This window comes from Dermacentor silvarum, chromosome 9, assembly GCF_013339745.2.
Source record: "Dermacentor silvarum isolate Dsil-2018 chromosome 9, BIME_Dsil_1.4, whole genome shotgun sequence".
NCBI classification, from domain to species: domain Eukaryota; kingdom Metazoa; phylum Arthropoda; class Arachnida; order Ixodida; family Ixodidae; genus Dermacentor; species Dermacentor silvarum.
This window is the reverse complement of record NC_051162.1, coordinates 67469720-67486387: the sequence shown is the minus strand read 5'-3', so window position 1 is coordinate 67486387 and position 16668 is coordinate 67469720. Positions and strand designations below refer to the sequence as shown.

At 44.4% G+C, this 16668-nt stretch overlaps 1 protein-coding gene across 1 annotated transcript in view; it reads right to left on the bottom strand.

The window, feature by feature from the left end:
• Positions 1–3364: 3364 nt before the first annotated feature.
• The window catches only part of LOC119463646 (histone-lysine N-methyltransferase PRDM7-like), a 44818-nt gene continuing 31514 nt past the window's right edge, over positions 3365–16668 (bottom strand). The window contains exons 8-9 of the mRNA XM_037724470.2: positions 12587–12837; positions 3365–3897 (exon numbers count right to left, since the gene is read on the bottom strand). Coding sequence (XP_037580398.2) covers positions 12613–12837 — 225 coding nt within the window. The 3' untranslated portion in view covers positions 3365–3897; positions 12587–12612. The remainder of the gene's footprint in view (positions 3898–12586; positions 12838–16668) is intronic.

The following is a 16668-nucleotide window of genomic DNA, read 5'->3' as shown; positions in this document are numbered from 1 at the left end:
TCATCCGTTATCAATAAATACTCAAATTTAGATAGAAATATTTCGATTTGACTGCATTCAATGTCCCGAATTGCATTATATTGCAGGGATTTCTATAGTGGAGACGCAGACGCTTTAGATTTCTCGGCAAATATTTCCGCAAACTGTTGGTTCTCTAATCTCCCCACAATTACACGAGCATTTGTAGCAGCCTGTAATCAATATAGGCTATTGAAGCTGTCAATCATATGTACATAGTTAACTTGACAAAAAATTTTGCCAAATTTTGTATATAAAAGTCAACTTTGTTTTATCTATCATTTCGCCTAAGAGTGAAATAGCGCGCACGGTTGCCTGCAGTGTTTAATAAATGTTGCTTGTGATTGCCTTGGTTTAACTGATCATCAAACTCTATGTCATGCCTTCATTGGGGTATTGCAATTTCATATTAGTTACATTTTATTTAAAAGGCGATTCCTTCATCTATGTGTTTTCCCATGGCACGAAATTTCACCAAATAAAGTAATTAGTATCCTCGCGTCTCGAAAGCATTGTAACAACGCGTCTAGAGCTTGAACATTCATTTAGCGCCATTCGACTGTCTTTTTATACCCTGTTTGCGTGTCGTGCTGTCACGAGCAAAACTTTGTATTGCAATTGGTGGCGCAAATCTTTAGATGCGTCAGCATTTCTGCGGTTGCCCAACGACAAAATCCGTCCTTCCGTCACGTAAGACGATCGCTTTCAAGATAGGGCCCACAGCTGCGACCATTTTGACCTTCGTACTGCCTCTCGCTTCTACGGGAATTAAGCGGCGAGAACACACCACACTCGAAGCTATCAGCACTCTGTGCTCTCTGTCCCCACCGCAAATCGCTTTCTAGATAGGGCCGGCGCGGCTACGCCATACGCAGCCGGGGATGGTGTACTGTTGTTCACAGTTCATAATGGTGCGACGTGGATAGTTAAGGTGCTAAAGAACGATAACGGATTTTGATGATCGGAACGTCATCAGTGACCCTGGCGCCGCCAACTGCAGTAGTTTGCTTAAGTTATCATATTACCTTGCGCCGCCGTCCGGCGCAGCGCTGTCGTTTATACTGGTCGGATCAAGTTTCCTAACATTGATTATGACACCAGGCTGCGGGGAGATAAACAAGTGGCGCAATGAATACAAAGACAACTCCCAGAGTTGTTACTGTGAGAATTTTATTTTATTGCAATAGCAATTATATGGACACTCAAACGCAGATTTCTGCCGTCGCCGTGAGGTTCCGTATGACGTCAATGGAGATGAAATCGTCGCCGCGCGCCGAACGCTGCATGTGCGAGTGAAAGGGCGCGAGGGGCGCGCGATTTCACGGGGAGTGAATGCACGGCGGAGAACAAACGCGCGTTCTGCGCCGTGCTCGCTTAAGGGATGATGATAAGTGGTTCTTGAGGGAAAGGGAAAGGCAGGCGCTATCTTCTGCAGCCCTTGAGGGAGCACGGCTCAGCGCCAATCACTTAAGGGCTGCAGAAGTAAGCGTCTCTTTCCTCCTTTACAATCACCATATATGTAGAGCAAACGCGCCTTCTTCCGACGCGTGAGAGGCCGTGGGGGAGGGGGAAGGAAGGGAAGGGAGGCGACGTTTAGCTGCGCCACCAAGTGCCTATTTATATCAGAGGTTCCGGCAACAGTCACCAACGCCGCACGCATTATGAGCGAACGCGGGCAAAACGCCGACGGCGTCGACAATAGTTCTGCGTGTTGCCGGTGCTGCTGCATGTCCAAGTTTATACAGCTGATAAAGCTACTATCATTACTCCGTATAGCTCTCTACAAATTTGCTATCGCAATTGATGCTTCGCCTTTCAGGTGAAACTGCGACAATTTTTTTCTTCATTGCCGGACGGCACGCCGGCTGAAAGCATGTGGTAGAGGCTAAATGCAACTGTTAAATCAATGGAATGTATTGAAGCAATCCCACGCTGTGGAGATGTAATAGAAGAAGCTATTTTTTTCCCTTATGCCGTGGTCTCCATGGGCATTGCCTCGCGAGTGTACAAAACTCTAGAAAACAAAGATAGTAAGCTTTATTTAAAACAAACATGTGCGTGAAACAAAAAAGTCAGGGTAGATTGCACTAGTGGCGCATGGCTAAAGACACAGCGGAGCTGATCGGTATCATTCGTTCTCGGCTTCTTTCACGCCGGGATCTTCTCGGAGCCGACTCTTTCTCTCCCGTTCCCTAGCATTCTCTCGCTGGACGTACTCGGGGTCTCCGGCTCGCCGTCGTAGTTTCGCAGCGGCGTCTTCGGCTAATGGTGGTGGGCCCAATCGGCGTCGACGCTGGCGGTCTCGCTTAGCAGCGCGCCGCGATTCTTGATAAGCGGCATTCTTCCTCGGCAGTGCGAACCTTCCTTGGTCTCCCCATGTCTACGTCTACGCGCGATTGAGCATGTGCAGTCTTTGCGCTCACAAGCAAGAGTATTTGAAAAAATTATATGGCAGACGTTTTGTTTTATTTGTCATTCATTGTGAGCCGAGTCAAATGGTGGCGTGCTGCAGCGATGTCTTCTCGCGCGCACACAAGAGCAAGGCAGGGAAGGTGCGCGTCGACGTTTTTGCCCACGCAAGGGGCGGGGAGTCTACGGAGAGGATAGCGCGCGCCTCTTATCTTGAAGGTAATCTGCCATGTGGTCGAAGGCGTCTTGTGCGCTGTGTTTTAGGACGCCTAATTAGCGTTGAAGCGAGAGGCAGCACGAAGGAGAATTTGCTCGCTCGCCACTACTGCCGCTCTTCATCATGCCAGCGTTCTTCGAGTGAGATGTGTTCATGTTTGCCCTCGCGCACGTGACACCACGCTTGTTGATTTAGTATGTAAGCAAATGTCCACAGTAATTTATGCAGAAGATAAAACTACTAACCTTTCCGCGTATAGCTGTCTAAGAATTTGCTATCACAATCAGTGCTTCGCCTTTCAGACAAAACTGCAGTTTGTTTAATTAAAACAAAAACAACAGCACACGCCATTTTAGGCTCGACTGTAGTCTTTCTCTAGTATTTTACAGGGCTAAGCGAAGAACGTGGTGCATTCTCGGCAAGATGAGACATGAGCTTTGCTCTATCTTTCACACGCCAAACTAAGAATGCGATACTGGTTTCACAGTCCGGTGGCAGCGTAAATCAATCGGGAGAGCAGCAACTTGTGCTACCTAGCCAATTTCGTCACTCGCCACCTTGTCACCGCACGCTGTCTTCATATTTCCAGCGCATCAGGCATAATAATATGCTAGAGAGATGATGGCTTCTGTGTCTGCCATTCTGAGTGGCTGGCTAAAACGTGCTCAACAGTGACACTGCACTTCACCATCGAAGAAAAGCCCCGACATAAGCATTTTCTTTATTCGTACGTTCAATTTGGATCGGCTGCAATTTCGTTTGAGTCACTAAGCGCCAACTGTACGGCGTTTCCTACTTGTACTCGGGAATTGCGATTTGCAATGGACTTCCTCGACGCTGGGACTTGCACCTGCTGAAGTGCAAGGCACAAATCTCATCGTTTGCCATGCATTGTGAGCTCGTGCCTGAGGCAGTGGCACTTTCTGGCGAACGCCCTCTTGCACACTCTGCAGGAGTACGGCTTCGATTGCGAGTGGGAGAGGACATGACACTTGAAGTGTGAGACCATGCTGAACTGCCTGCCGCACTCGGAACACTTGTACATCAGTTCGCCCGTGTGGATCTTCCGGTGGCGCTTCAGGAGCACTGCCTTATTGAAGCCTTCACTGCACTTTTCACATTTGAAGGGTTTCACTGTCACGTGGGATCTAATGTGATGATCGAGCCCCACTTGTGTAGCGAACCCTGCGCCGCAGACATCGCATAAGAAGGACTTCTCAGGTTTTCGGCTTTTTTCGTTCATTCCGTCGTACCTGCGGGGGCGAGAAACGAACAATACGCGAATCGTTCGACTAGAGCATACAGAACTTTCGAATGGGTATCTTCACTGGATTTGTAACACTTTTAGCTTCTAACAAGTTCACGGTTCAACTAAAGCTTTCTAACTGATTGTTTCTCCCAAATGCACCCCATAGTCACAAAATGAGAACCCATCAAATTCAGAACGCTGCTCTTTACCGTCGTCAATAATTTTCAAGTGTTAACGAACATTTCATTTTGCGTAGGGCGTCCATCTCTAGGCTGCAGTGTGTTCCAGAATCCGAGCATGTTTCTATTTGTCGCCCAATACAAAGAATCAGAATGTAGCCGCTGTTGTATCTTGTGTTTTTTTTTAAGTTTGTTTACTAAGGGTATATTACGCAACGGACCTTCTAGGCAAAGTATTGATGACGACGCTTTTGGTAAATGTGATAGTAGTATAACTGGTGATTTCATGTACGCGTATGATACTGGGGATAGCTTGTTAGTCGGACACTCAAATGTAAACTTTAGAAATGTCGGGTAAACATGCAAGCAAAAGATTCCAACATTCACGCAGCTGGTAGCGTTCATACACGAATATTTTTTTACCGTAACACCTAAGGGCAAGTGTGGCGCCGATATCTATGCGAGCTTAACAGCGGGTGCTATACCACCATGAAAAGGTAGAAATATAGCTCGTTCGGCTTGTGACAAACATCACTTGGCTTAAACAGTGTATCATTGCATAAACAAACGTTCCTTGGAATGAAATCTCTATGAAAAATGGCTTTGTTTATCCTAATATACTTTCGTCAATGTTTATTCCCGTGCAGCAAGCTAAGTGAAGAACACGAGAATATACTATTGAAGCCGACCACAGCGATGGCAGACCTTGTCAACTTTCCTCGAGCTACGCGTATACAGCAGCCAATCGGTACTCGTACCGTTCGACATAACTACGTTGTATAACACATGCGTATCTTCATAAAATAGTGTTCCAATATAATACACGGAAAAAAATTATGAATATCCAACGCATGTCATGAAATCTATTTGGGACGAAACTTAAAATAAATATGGGGTTTTACATGCCAAAACCGCGATCAGATTATAAGGCACGCCGTAGTGAGGAACTCCGGAATAATTTGGACCACCTGGAGGTCGTTGCCATGTACCTAAATCAAGTACACGGGCATTTCTGCATGTGGTCCCCATCTAAATGTGGCCGCCATGGCCGGGATTCGATCCCGCGACCTGATGCTTAGCAGCGCAACACTATAGCCACTAAGCAACCACGGCAGGTTGAAGTGAATCTTTCGTGTCACGGTTATTTCTTATTTGACAGCATAGAGATTAGAACGCGGAGACCATCCAAGACGTGACACACGGGACCGCAGACTAGACTGTCTCTGCAATCAGCCCAGTTTTCACTGCACATCTTGCGGGAAAGGCATGTCTCCAGGATGGACCCACCTAGCCCGGCGGAAAAGTGAAGGTGCCGAACCACCGAAACGGTGGCATATATGGAAGGCATTGATTCGTTACAAAGATATTGCTTTTTATGGCGTATATTTGTGGTTGTAAGGATAATTAGCTGACAAGTGCGGCGAGCCTGGCAGGTTGGTAAAGTTGCATAATGGCGGATTGCCAGCGTAAGAAAGACGTGCACTAAGAAACGTAACCAACGTAAGGTGCTTTATTAAGAAGGTAAGAGTTGCCGACTTCAAACTAAAGTTTATTCGGAGGCGTCCAGTGATTATATAGGCGTCTCATGAAGTGATCTGTTATATTGATGTTCTATTTTCTTTCGCTTTTTTGTTTTCATTTCGATAATTGCACACAGAACAGAGCCTGCCACCGGTGCGTCTGTTGGGTTAGTACAGATTAGTTTATATAAAACTACTTGACATAGCATGCTTGCGTGTGAGCATTTTGACAAAACCGCAGCAGTACCCATAAACTGCTGCAGTGAGGAAACGATGCACTTTGAAATACCTTCAAAGACGTATCGGCAAAGTGTTGCGAGTCCATGAGGCAGATGCCCACCTCAAGCTCACACTTTGCGTCATTCGCATGTATAACGCAGCACGGCAGCACCACTTCCATTGAAGGTAATTGAGCTCCACTTCCATTGAGCTCTGGTTTCCGACGTACCGAGCCTCCTGTTGATAGGATGGCTCGTCAACCCCGTGGAAAAAAATAACGTTGTACAATGCATGCGCGGTAGCACTCGCATTGAGTCGATTTTTTAGGTTGGTTCACTAAACAGGTAATCCTATCAAACAAGCTGCTATTGAAAGAAAAAAAATCACTCAACGAGCGCGCTCGTTTTCAGTTAAATTTTTTTATTTATTGCACATACAAAACCATCCTAAACATACAAGTTACGACGCAGTACGCCTCGTAATAATAAAGAAATGACTTCAATAAGGACTGACTTTCGGTCCCAACGAGTGTCGCAGTGCAGTTCTTTTCCTTGTGCCGATTCGCTCAACATGTCTTTCTTCACTCGAACGACGTTACTTAGTTCGTACATAGGATTACATTTTACGTGACGGACTGACGGGTTCATTGATTCTGAGGTTTAAAAGAAAACAACGACGCTTTCATTTTAGTAGACATATCACGATTGCTGTAGTGTATCCCAAATTTACAGACAGGGCCACATCTGTATACACGTGCATTTCTCATTCACCTCCTGTGCTTTATGTAAAAATGTCAGTTGCTAGTCATCCATGTGTGGCATGGCCTTTTTCGTTCTCTCTATAAATATCGGCTGATCGCTACAGTTATTTAGGTATGAGTTTGCCTCAGCAGCTCCTAGCGAAATACACGGGAACGGGAAAACGTTTGTGTGCATTCACAGCGTCAAATTTTAGGAAATTTATGACACGGAAAAAATGGAAATTACCGACTGTAGAGAGCAGGCTTTTATTCAAGCCATACTTTTTGGTAAACTTTATTGAAAACATAACAAAAACTCCAGAATCAGGTTAGCCAATCTTTAACTAAGAAAAAGGAAGTAGTAACAATTTATAAAGCTCACTTATTCAGATAGCAAAAAGAATAAAAGTGATGAGATATATGTTGCTTTAAATTATAGGATTTATGCAATACCCTCATAAACATTGCAAGAACTGTGTATTAGCTGTAAACGCATACATCCATATTTTGCCGCTTCACATGCTCTTACAGGTGAAATTTTATCAACTGCAATATCTGTGCTGGTCCAGAGTTACGGGTTTACAAACAGGGTGCATGGATTTTTTTACACCTAACAAATTTCAGCAATCTCAATTAAAAGACTGAGGCCGTAAATGCAAATTCTGCTTTGTTCAGTTAGTCCTACATAGATTTCTCTCTTTATTTCAATACATATTTACTTTTTATTACCGTTACCAAGAATGGCACCCGTGATACGAAAGGTTCTGTAGGCCTGCTCCAGTCAACTTCCAATAATTTCAGCACAGTACCGGGACTTCACATTCAAAATGGAAAAATCACATAAAATAAACGAGCGTGACAAAAAAAACTATAAAAGAACTTCCCTGAATGCCTGCTTTTGTGCCGTGCCAGCGTCCTTATGGCGCTGGCAACGAATGGTACGTCTTCGAATATATCCATTGTCCTAGTTGGTAAGGAGGGAGTTCTTTTACATCTGTATCGATCAGTATTCTTTCGAGCGTTCATTATGGATAAATTTGCTTTAGCTTGGTCGGGTACATTTTGGTTCCACATTCATTTACTGATGGCTTCTTACGTTAACATCACGCATTATTTCAGACAATGAAAAAGTACTGGCCGAGAAGTTGTATAGTATGCGGGACCTTTATTTCCTGCAATATGGATGACAGAAACAGTGTTACTTCGCTTACTGTGTCGAAGGGTGCGTTGTTTCACGGTGCCTGTCCAACTGCCATTTCGATGAGCAAGAGTAGCCGCAGGTAACGCAGTTAAATGCCGCCCTCCAACTTGATAGCGCGCCCTGCGGCCCTTCGAACAAAGAACGTCCACGGGAAGCCGCAATGAGCCAGCACACGTGACCATCATTATTGAATGTGCAATACACCTTGCCACAAAGCGGTCACAGTTTACCGTATAGACTTGCCTACGGGCCGCACCCCCAACTTGGCAGCCAGCTTGACCACTGATGAAATGTACATCCGGAGCAAGGTCGATCCACATAGGTCGCGAAGCTTCGGGCGAAAAGCGGTTCAGAACCAATTGTCACCGAGATCAGCAAGTGGTTATGGGAGCAGCGATTGAAGCGCGACTATGTTTGGAGGGAATAAACAATGGGAAAGAAAAAAAGCGTTTTTTTTAATTAAAGCGAGACGCAGTTAGATTCATTCAACTAAAATAAAATTCCTAATCCATTTTATATACGCATGGCGAGAAAAGAAGATACCACTCTGTTTTACTTGATCATTATCAATAAATACCTTGTTTCAGCGCCCACCGTGAGAGCGCCCATCGATAGCGGCGGGCGTTGACGCCGCTATCAGTTGCAATGCAATGCAGCTCTTGGAGTGCGTGGAAAGGCGCGCTCGTAAAGTTCACCTGTTACAATAATCCCCCCTCCCATCTGTTGTGTTGCATGTCGACGTTTGTCTGAATTAGGTTACGCGGGTAGTTTTATTGTTTCTTAACCTGTGCAGTCAAAAGTAGTGAGTTGCGACGGTCAGATACTTGTTTACTTTAGTTGCTTTCGTGCAACAGCGCGGGTCGACGGGCTTGGCGTCCGACGAAAGGACGAGCTGTCTACGCAATCTACGCCCAAAGCTTTCGTCGGCCTCCAAAGAAAGTATGTTCTGTGCAGCGATGCGATTTCGACACCCGTACGGCTGATCTTTTCCGGCATCGCTTTTCGCGCTTAAAACTCGGAACGCCCATGAAGTCGAATGGCGGGGCATTTGAATACACAGCTCAATGGCAGGCCTGCGGAAACAAATTTCGCGCCTATGAGAACAAAATGACGTCACTTTTGGTTTTGACGAATATGACGTCAAATTATTTTTTCTTCCGCCGGAAGTGTTCCCTCCTCACAGCCCCATGAACCGCCGGTAAGCAACCATGTTTTGAACGTATGGGCTTCTATGGAAGCTTCGCTACCAGATGTATTTACCTTGTCCGGAGTGTGCACAATTTCGACCAAATGGTTTGGTCCCGCGTAAAGGCCGCACCGCGTCAAAACTGAGAAAAATGTGCGGCCCTTACACGAGTCTATACGGTAAGATAACTCATATGGCACAAGGCTTAACAATGAAATATTCAATCTCTAATTACAGCTAAGAAAGTATAAAAGTTGAGAGGAAAATATTAGAGAAATCCAAGATAACATGCAGTCTACAAGGCAAGAACTAACAAATCTTCGTTGTCCAATGCCATAAATTGCGCGCCACTTTGTCACTAGAACCTAGACGAAGACTCGATTTGACGAGAGTGTGCTCTTCTGTAATTTCGGTGACGCTATGCGCGTCGGAGCACTGTAATGGAGCAATCACGCCTCACTCCGTTTTCTGATGACAGAGAAACAACGAAATCAATGACATTGTATTTTGATCTTAGGCTCCCACGATCCGCGACTGTGATATACTGCGTGCATGCTTCTAAATGCGCGAGTGCTAATAATGCATTTCCTGGGCACAAGCGCCACTGCTGCAAGAGCTGGTGCTGTCGGCGTTCTTGCGTGCAAAGTTGAATCACGTGACAGCACTTCGCCTCCGTCAGTGCTGGGCTGTATCGAAGATGCATGTATCTCAGATACTATCTCAGATACGCTTTCGGTATCTTGTATCTGTATCATGATACGTCTGGCAAGACGTGTATCAGTATCTGTATTTGCGATACATAAATATTGTATCGTGTATCTAAAGATACAAGATGCAAGTATTTGCGCCATCGTACAGAGGCTTCTTCTTTAAGTTCTTTTAACTAGATAGCGACCCGCTAGCTGGTCGGCAAGCAGAGCAGCCCCTCACATCAGTTGCAAAAGCGACAAGCAAAAACCGCTGACAGCGCAACGTATAAAGAGCCTTGATGTTAAGCAGCTAAAGCAACCCCAATAAATTGTTTCGGCATGAAAATGTAAACTTTGAGCAAGAAAGACAAAATGTTTAGATAGTAACAGACATTTCATTAAAATAAAACAAGGTTGGTTGGAGTTAGGAAATTTCCTAGCAGACCTTTTTCTGCGCACGCGTTTACTGCTACAATATATAGATCTATAACGAGAAATTTAGTATTGCGTCGAATAATCTTAAGATACAAATGAAAGTATCGTAATCAAATACAATAATAGCGGTAGTATCTTGTCTATGAATTTCAAATACTTCTTGCCCGAGTATCTTGCATCGTATCATGTTCCAATAGCAAAGTTTATTCGCCCAGCCCAGTGGAGCACGCACAGCTCCAGCTGAGCCGTCCTTATCGCTTGGTGTATGAAGTATCTTTTAGCCTTTTTTTATCCGGGAACGTTGTCCTTTGTTGTTGGCAATCACCACCTCCTTTATTTTCAGCAACAGAGTGGCAGTTTAAACGAAGGAACGCTGCTTTTTACTGCTAGTGTACATCAAGGCAGCTCATCATCCCTGAGCTCCTGAGATATCCCGAGAAGCGCGTTTATTCTGGCCACTGTATCGTGGCGGAAAAAAGCACCGTGTAGTACTAATTATAACCACCATGAAGTTTAACTATGTAGGAGCCACGTATTCACGGTGGCAAACGTTAACGTTTTGTGAAACATTTGCGCTCACTATGCGTGGTCTTTGGAAGTTTTTCGAGGATGTTTGCAGTTGCGAATGAAAACAAATCAATTGACATGATTTCTTTTTTTCTTTTTGAATAGCCACTTGCATAACGAGTACTTCCAGCGCCAGTTACAAGCATTGTATAAAATTATGTCGTTTCTACGACACTACGCAAATAAAAAAACATTACCTACCTATCACAATTTACCTATATATAATTTACTTCATGATGGCTGTAATAAATGCATAAAACTAGATCGAGTTACGCTCACTAGGTCAATCGAGGCTCAAAACATTAACAGCAGACGATTATCAGCTGCCGTTAATTGCCTATCAACAAAAACTGGGCACTCATTTCGAAGGCCAATATAACTTTGCACTATATGACCTCCCTAACATTTGTTGAATTACTTTTGGTGTATCGCTTGGTACCTAACGGTAAGGCTAGTAAAAAGCTGGACGCGTTCATCAATTGGTTATACGGGTAAAAAAGGGCAGTTATTAGTACTCTTCTTAATAGTAGTATACGTCTTGACCGATACTGCCAGACAGTCATGTTCGTGTGGTCAGCGGAAAAATATACCACTGTTGTAATCATTGATGTTGTAATGAATGTAGTACTGCGTACACAGTAAAAACACGCAATGGTTGCTGCACTAAAGTGGCCTGTTGTGTTGCTTTGTTGATTGGTTCGCCAAAAGGTCATGCTTTTTAGTGGATGTAGGAAATTTCAAACGTAGGGCCATTTCAGAACTACGTTTCTGACCACGTTCAAAACAACAGTAAAATAATTGCACTGAAAATAAGACTGCAAAGTGGCCAGTAAGAGCAACGTTCTGATATGCAGAATTTCAAGATAATAATGGCTTGTTTTGAGATAGAATTATTTAGTTACATAGCTACACAAAAAATGTGTCGACATGCATTTACTACTGGGCCCGTGGCGTAGGCAAAATGAAATATAAATCTCTACAATTTATATTCGCCCCTGCAATTCAAATGGTCCGCAGTGGAATTCGGCGAAACGCATGCTCTATACGTTAAATAATCACGGTTATTTAACCACCTCACGCATCTAACTTTTTGGACAAATGGGCACTTCCAAGACTGCATGATTTAGTGCATAATAAATTCTTATCTATATTGAACGCCGCACCCCTCAGTACTCTAGCAATGCTGGCTATTATCCTGCTCTGCTCACTTGAGCGGCGATTGCTTTACACAAGCCTAATTCACATTGGCATTAACGAAGACGAACTAAATGAAGAGCAATCATTTTTATCTTTGCAACGTATAATGTCGTTTGTTATTTTTCAGTCATAAGCAAACGTGCTTTTGAGTGTCCGTCTGTTCGTCTAAATCACCAATTTAATATTTTCACTGTTATTTCGCTCTACGAAGTGACTGTCCTCATAATACAAGGGGTATTTTTTTTACAGCGACAATGCTACTATTGTATATGAGAGTGAATACTTGCCTCTTCTGAATCTGTCTTTTCTACGGATTTTTTTCTTTGCCCCTTACTCTCATATCCAAACTTGCCTTCTGCTGCCACCATTTACGTGTCAGCCTCACGAACTATAGGTGTAGTCGAGAGTTTGTCATATTAGCGTTGGGTCAGGTAACATCACATCTTAGAATGTAGCAAATCTTTGGCAAAATTTGAATTCGAACATTGTTTAGAGATTCGTAGGAACGCATTTTTCACATTCTTGTGGGCCATGCTGATAATCTTGTGCGTAGATCAACATTGTCGATCAAGATAATTCGATAAAATTGTTTGTAGATCAGTCTTGCAAATAGTGAACGAGAGATGCGTGTGAATCTCGAAACGGACTTTTTACTTCGGTCGGTGACCTGCTTCATTCTCAACAAGAAACTAGACAGTCATTCCAGAGCCTGTGGCCATTTCTTTCCACTTTATACATTTTACAAACAAACAACCACTTACCGCGAGTGAAGCCATTCGCTGTATTGCTATCCTTCCCGAATTCCCGAAGCGGTCGGTGGCACGCCGCACCATAACAAGAGCTCCTCGGATGGTTCCACGGGCTGGCACGTCTGGTAGTAGAGGCACCCGGATTCTTCTAGCAGAACGAGGTTACGCCGGGGCTCACTGGGTGCGCAGTTGACGTAGCGAATCCATCTTGCTATTTGAGGGCCGGTCTCGTCAGGCTGCGCAGTTTCCTCCTCACCCAGTTCCTGCGCGATGAAGGCACCAATCAACCTATTTCCTCATATAAGGGAAGATGGCTCTGGTGAAATAAAAGGTCAATTAAACGAAGTGCTCAGCTGAAAAATTTTGTTCGATTCTGCATCCTCTTAAGACTCCTTGAAGAATATACTCTACGTCGCCTTATATCATTTTTAATATGAGGTGATTTATTATGAATTTATGTGTAACTGTATGGAAGACGTATCATTGTATATTTGTCCCCAAGTTTCCGGAAAGCTTACCCTTATCTCATGTAGACCATCATCCGTGGTGTAGTACGACGAAAAGCAACCATGAGGTGCATATGAATACCGAGAGATGACATGGAAATTCCTCATGCAACATCAACGTGGTAACCAATCAAACGGTGGTACATCCTCTTCTTTGAGTTTAGGCAAATGAAAGCAAGCATTTACCAAGACGCGCCTACTATGTTTACGTACATAGAGATACTGCCATTGGCATTTAACTTTCGCATATATGAACAAAAACATACTTTTTTGCGGTTACAGCATACCATTTGACAATTAGCGAAGTTTTGAAAAATTAATGTAATTCCTCAACTGTCTTCGGGTCTCACAAGAATATGCAGAAATTTGCATGTTTAGTCTGAAAGCGGTAGGGCTGATGTTTGCAGACTTGGTGAAAAACACTGTCTTCGTTCACACTGCTGATTTGCTGACTTTACAACCGATTGTATTAAGCAGTATTTTTCACGTAAAAATACTTACCATACAAGTACGGCATGTTCCACATTTGCATACGTCATCTGTCCGCACACAAAAACCCTTCTGTGGTTTGACTTACATCCCCCCAATACTCTGAAGAAAACGAGTAACAACGCTGAGCAACGGCACGTGGCTGAGACAGACAAAGCGCTGACTTTGAAACAATATCTGAGTGTGCACACGGCAATTTGCAAAGGGGCTTGAATAGGCAGGACGAAGAGGAGAACCTATATAGTAGGAATACATTGTCAGGAAGATAGCCACGATGGAGAATGCGAAAACAGCACAACTAAATGGTCGTCATCATCCACGTGCAAGATACGCGAGTTCCTTATGAATCTCGAAACGGAGAACACCCCCGCCCCCCGTACCTTCCCCCCGGGGCCGTTCGCGCGACGGCAGACGGCATGCTTCCTCCCCGCTTTCGTCCATTGCGTGCGCGAGATTGAGCCGCAAGCGCCAGTATACACACTCGCACGCTTTCACTCGCACATAGAGCCTACGGCGCGCGGCGATGATTTTATCGCCCCTGATTTTTTACGGAACCTCACGGTGACGGCGACGGCAGAAATGCGCCTGTAGTGTCCATATAATGGCTAGTTTCTACGAATGAAACAAATAGATGGCGCTTTGACCTATTGTTCACTAGGGTGCCTCGATGCCAGCACCGCCGTTCAGGGTGGTGCCATTCTTTGACCGCACCCGCGCCGCCGCCTTCTCGCTGCGACGCCATCTTGAGTCACAGCGAGCGGTTGCGAGTGCTTGGTGCGGGTGCTTAGTTCGAGACACAGTGCGCGCGGATGCTTCGCTGACGCTTCTACTTCCTGGACAGTGTTCAGCCGCATGAATGACAAGCTTGTCAAGTGCATCGAGTCCACATGACGGGCTGTTGTGTTCCCAAGTGCACCGGATCGACGCGTAAAGGGCTTCGTTGTTTACGCTTCCCCCGGGGCCCAGAGCGAAGGAAGAGATGGGAAGCCCAAGTAAAGCGGTATCACTGGAAGGCAACGGATAGCTCCTACATTTGCGAGGTAAGTGTCAAGAAAGTTTAGACTATCCCATCGTGTTTTTCATTTAAATAAGAAAGCATTCTCTGATCCTCGCTCACCTACCTACGTTCGCTCACGAACTAAGCACTGCACCGATGCTGAGTAGCCTATGGTTTGCGAGCGCGCGTCGCATAGGCTTTTGCCGTTTTGATCGGCGCAGTCTATGCGAGTAGTACCCTTATTTTAAGGACTGACGAAAACGCTTCGCCGCGAAATAGCCTTACATTAGCTACAAATCGTCATGTAAACCACCTATTTTACTTTTCCCCGGGAAGCACACATCGTGTGTCTCTTGTTTCTTTTTTTTTCCTCGGTTTCTTTTTTCGCTACTGGTTATTTGGGACTAAAGAACGCAGTGCTTCTTCTGGGGAGAGCGGCTGTTGTGTACGTGGCAAGCGAAGCATTGTGATTTTCTCTATTCTCAGCAGATATCTTGCGGATATCAGGTTGTTACGTTATATAGCTGATTTTTTAGACAAATATATTTGTAGCGTGGTGCTCGTAAGCCGATGGTCATTCGTGCTCATTCCCGATCGTAGTGGGTACTGTGACGGTCTTTAAATGCCTGTGCACGGTATGCCCAGGTGTAGTAGAGTTAAGGGGCATCATGGGACTAAAATGTTTCGGCGCTTTCTGACATGGTGTCTGTTGTAGCCTGTGCATTTCTTCGAAACGTGTGAAGCGAGGTAATACAGCATTACTTCTGCGAAAATTTATTTTTAAGCACTGTAATGGGTTCTCTGTATTTACAAGGCAACTTTTCATATCAATAATCACTTTTGTTGTTTTACTTGTACTTAGAAACACTTTGAAGAGGACCAGTACGAGGGAAATCGACAGGATGGACGCCGTCTGTTAAAGTCAACAGCCCTACATCATCATGGACTATATTTTCGAAGTGAAAAACATTGCTAATCTGTATTTGACTGTCTGAGTTTCATTTACGGTTTTTGTACGCGATATGTATGCAGTGTTGTTTATTTTTTCAATGTAGTCATCAGTGTTCTAATGGTTATTTATAAAATGTTCTGTACTCGCCATCGATGTGTTTGGCTGATGCGTCGTATTCGATGGTAGCTGATGTATTCTGGCTGGATATCTTGATTAATATTACCCGCGGTTGCGTTTTCTTGTTTGCGTTCTTGTTTTCGATTTATATTGTGTGTAATAAGGTTGACGTACTCACTTGAACCCTCCCCCCTCCCATGTAATGAATAAATTTTAAAAAACTCTCACTATCCCGAATTGTGTGTCGAGCCTACCTCGCGAATTTTTTTTATCTCGTCTTTCAACATAACCTTCAGGCGCCACACAGTACATAAATTTTTCATGTACATATCTCTTTCATGGTGGATTGTACTAGACATTATAAGTAAATGTATTTTGTGCATCGTTTGGTTTCTTGTGTACTACGCAAGATTGACACAGACAAGTTACGTTACATGTTTCTCTACAGCACTAGCTAAACCTTACTTTCACATCGCAGTTATTTTTACACCAGCTTAATCCTGTCAGCACATAGTTTTGTGGGCAAAAAAAAGCTAAATTGCGCGTAGATATCGTCAAATAATTGCAACGAACGCGAAGAGCACGCGCAACGCAAGGGAAACTAACTGCCGTGCGCGAGTGGCCGGCTACGGTAAAGGAGGCGTGACGTGTAAACCAAAATACAACATCGAAAAAGAAAAACTTCCACACACAGGGGGTCGCAAACCTTATATACCAAGCGTCGAAGCACAAAAAAATATTGTGTATTTCAAACATACACACGGCATATTAAATGTAAATTGAATTAGGCAACTTTGGGCATGTTCCTGGCGCCATACATTTACGTCTTGGACCTTCGACGAGTTAACGGCTATTGGTTATAAAGATGTGCAGATGCGATACCGATAAAAAAATCCTCATCAAGGCAAAGCACTTGGAAGTGCGCCGCGAGTAACACTATTTATGAACGCAAGCGTAGCTGAGTCTCAGCTCGTGTGACTCAATATGGCGGCGCCAACGGGGTTGTCTCCCCCCTGGACGGCGGCGCTGGGCA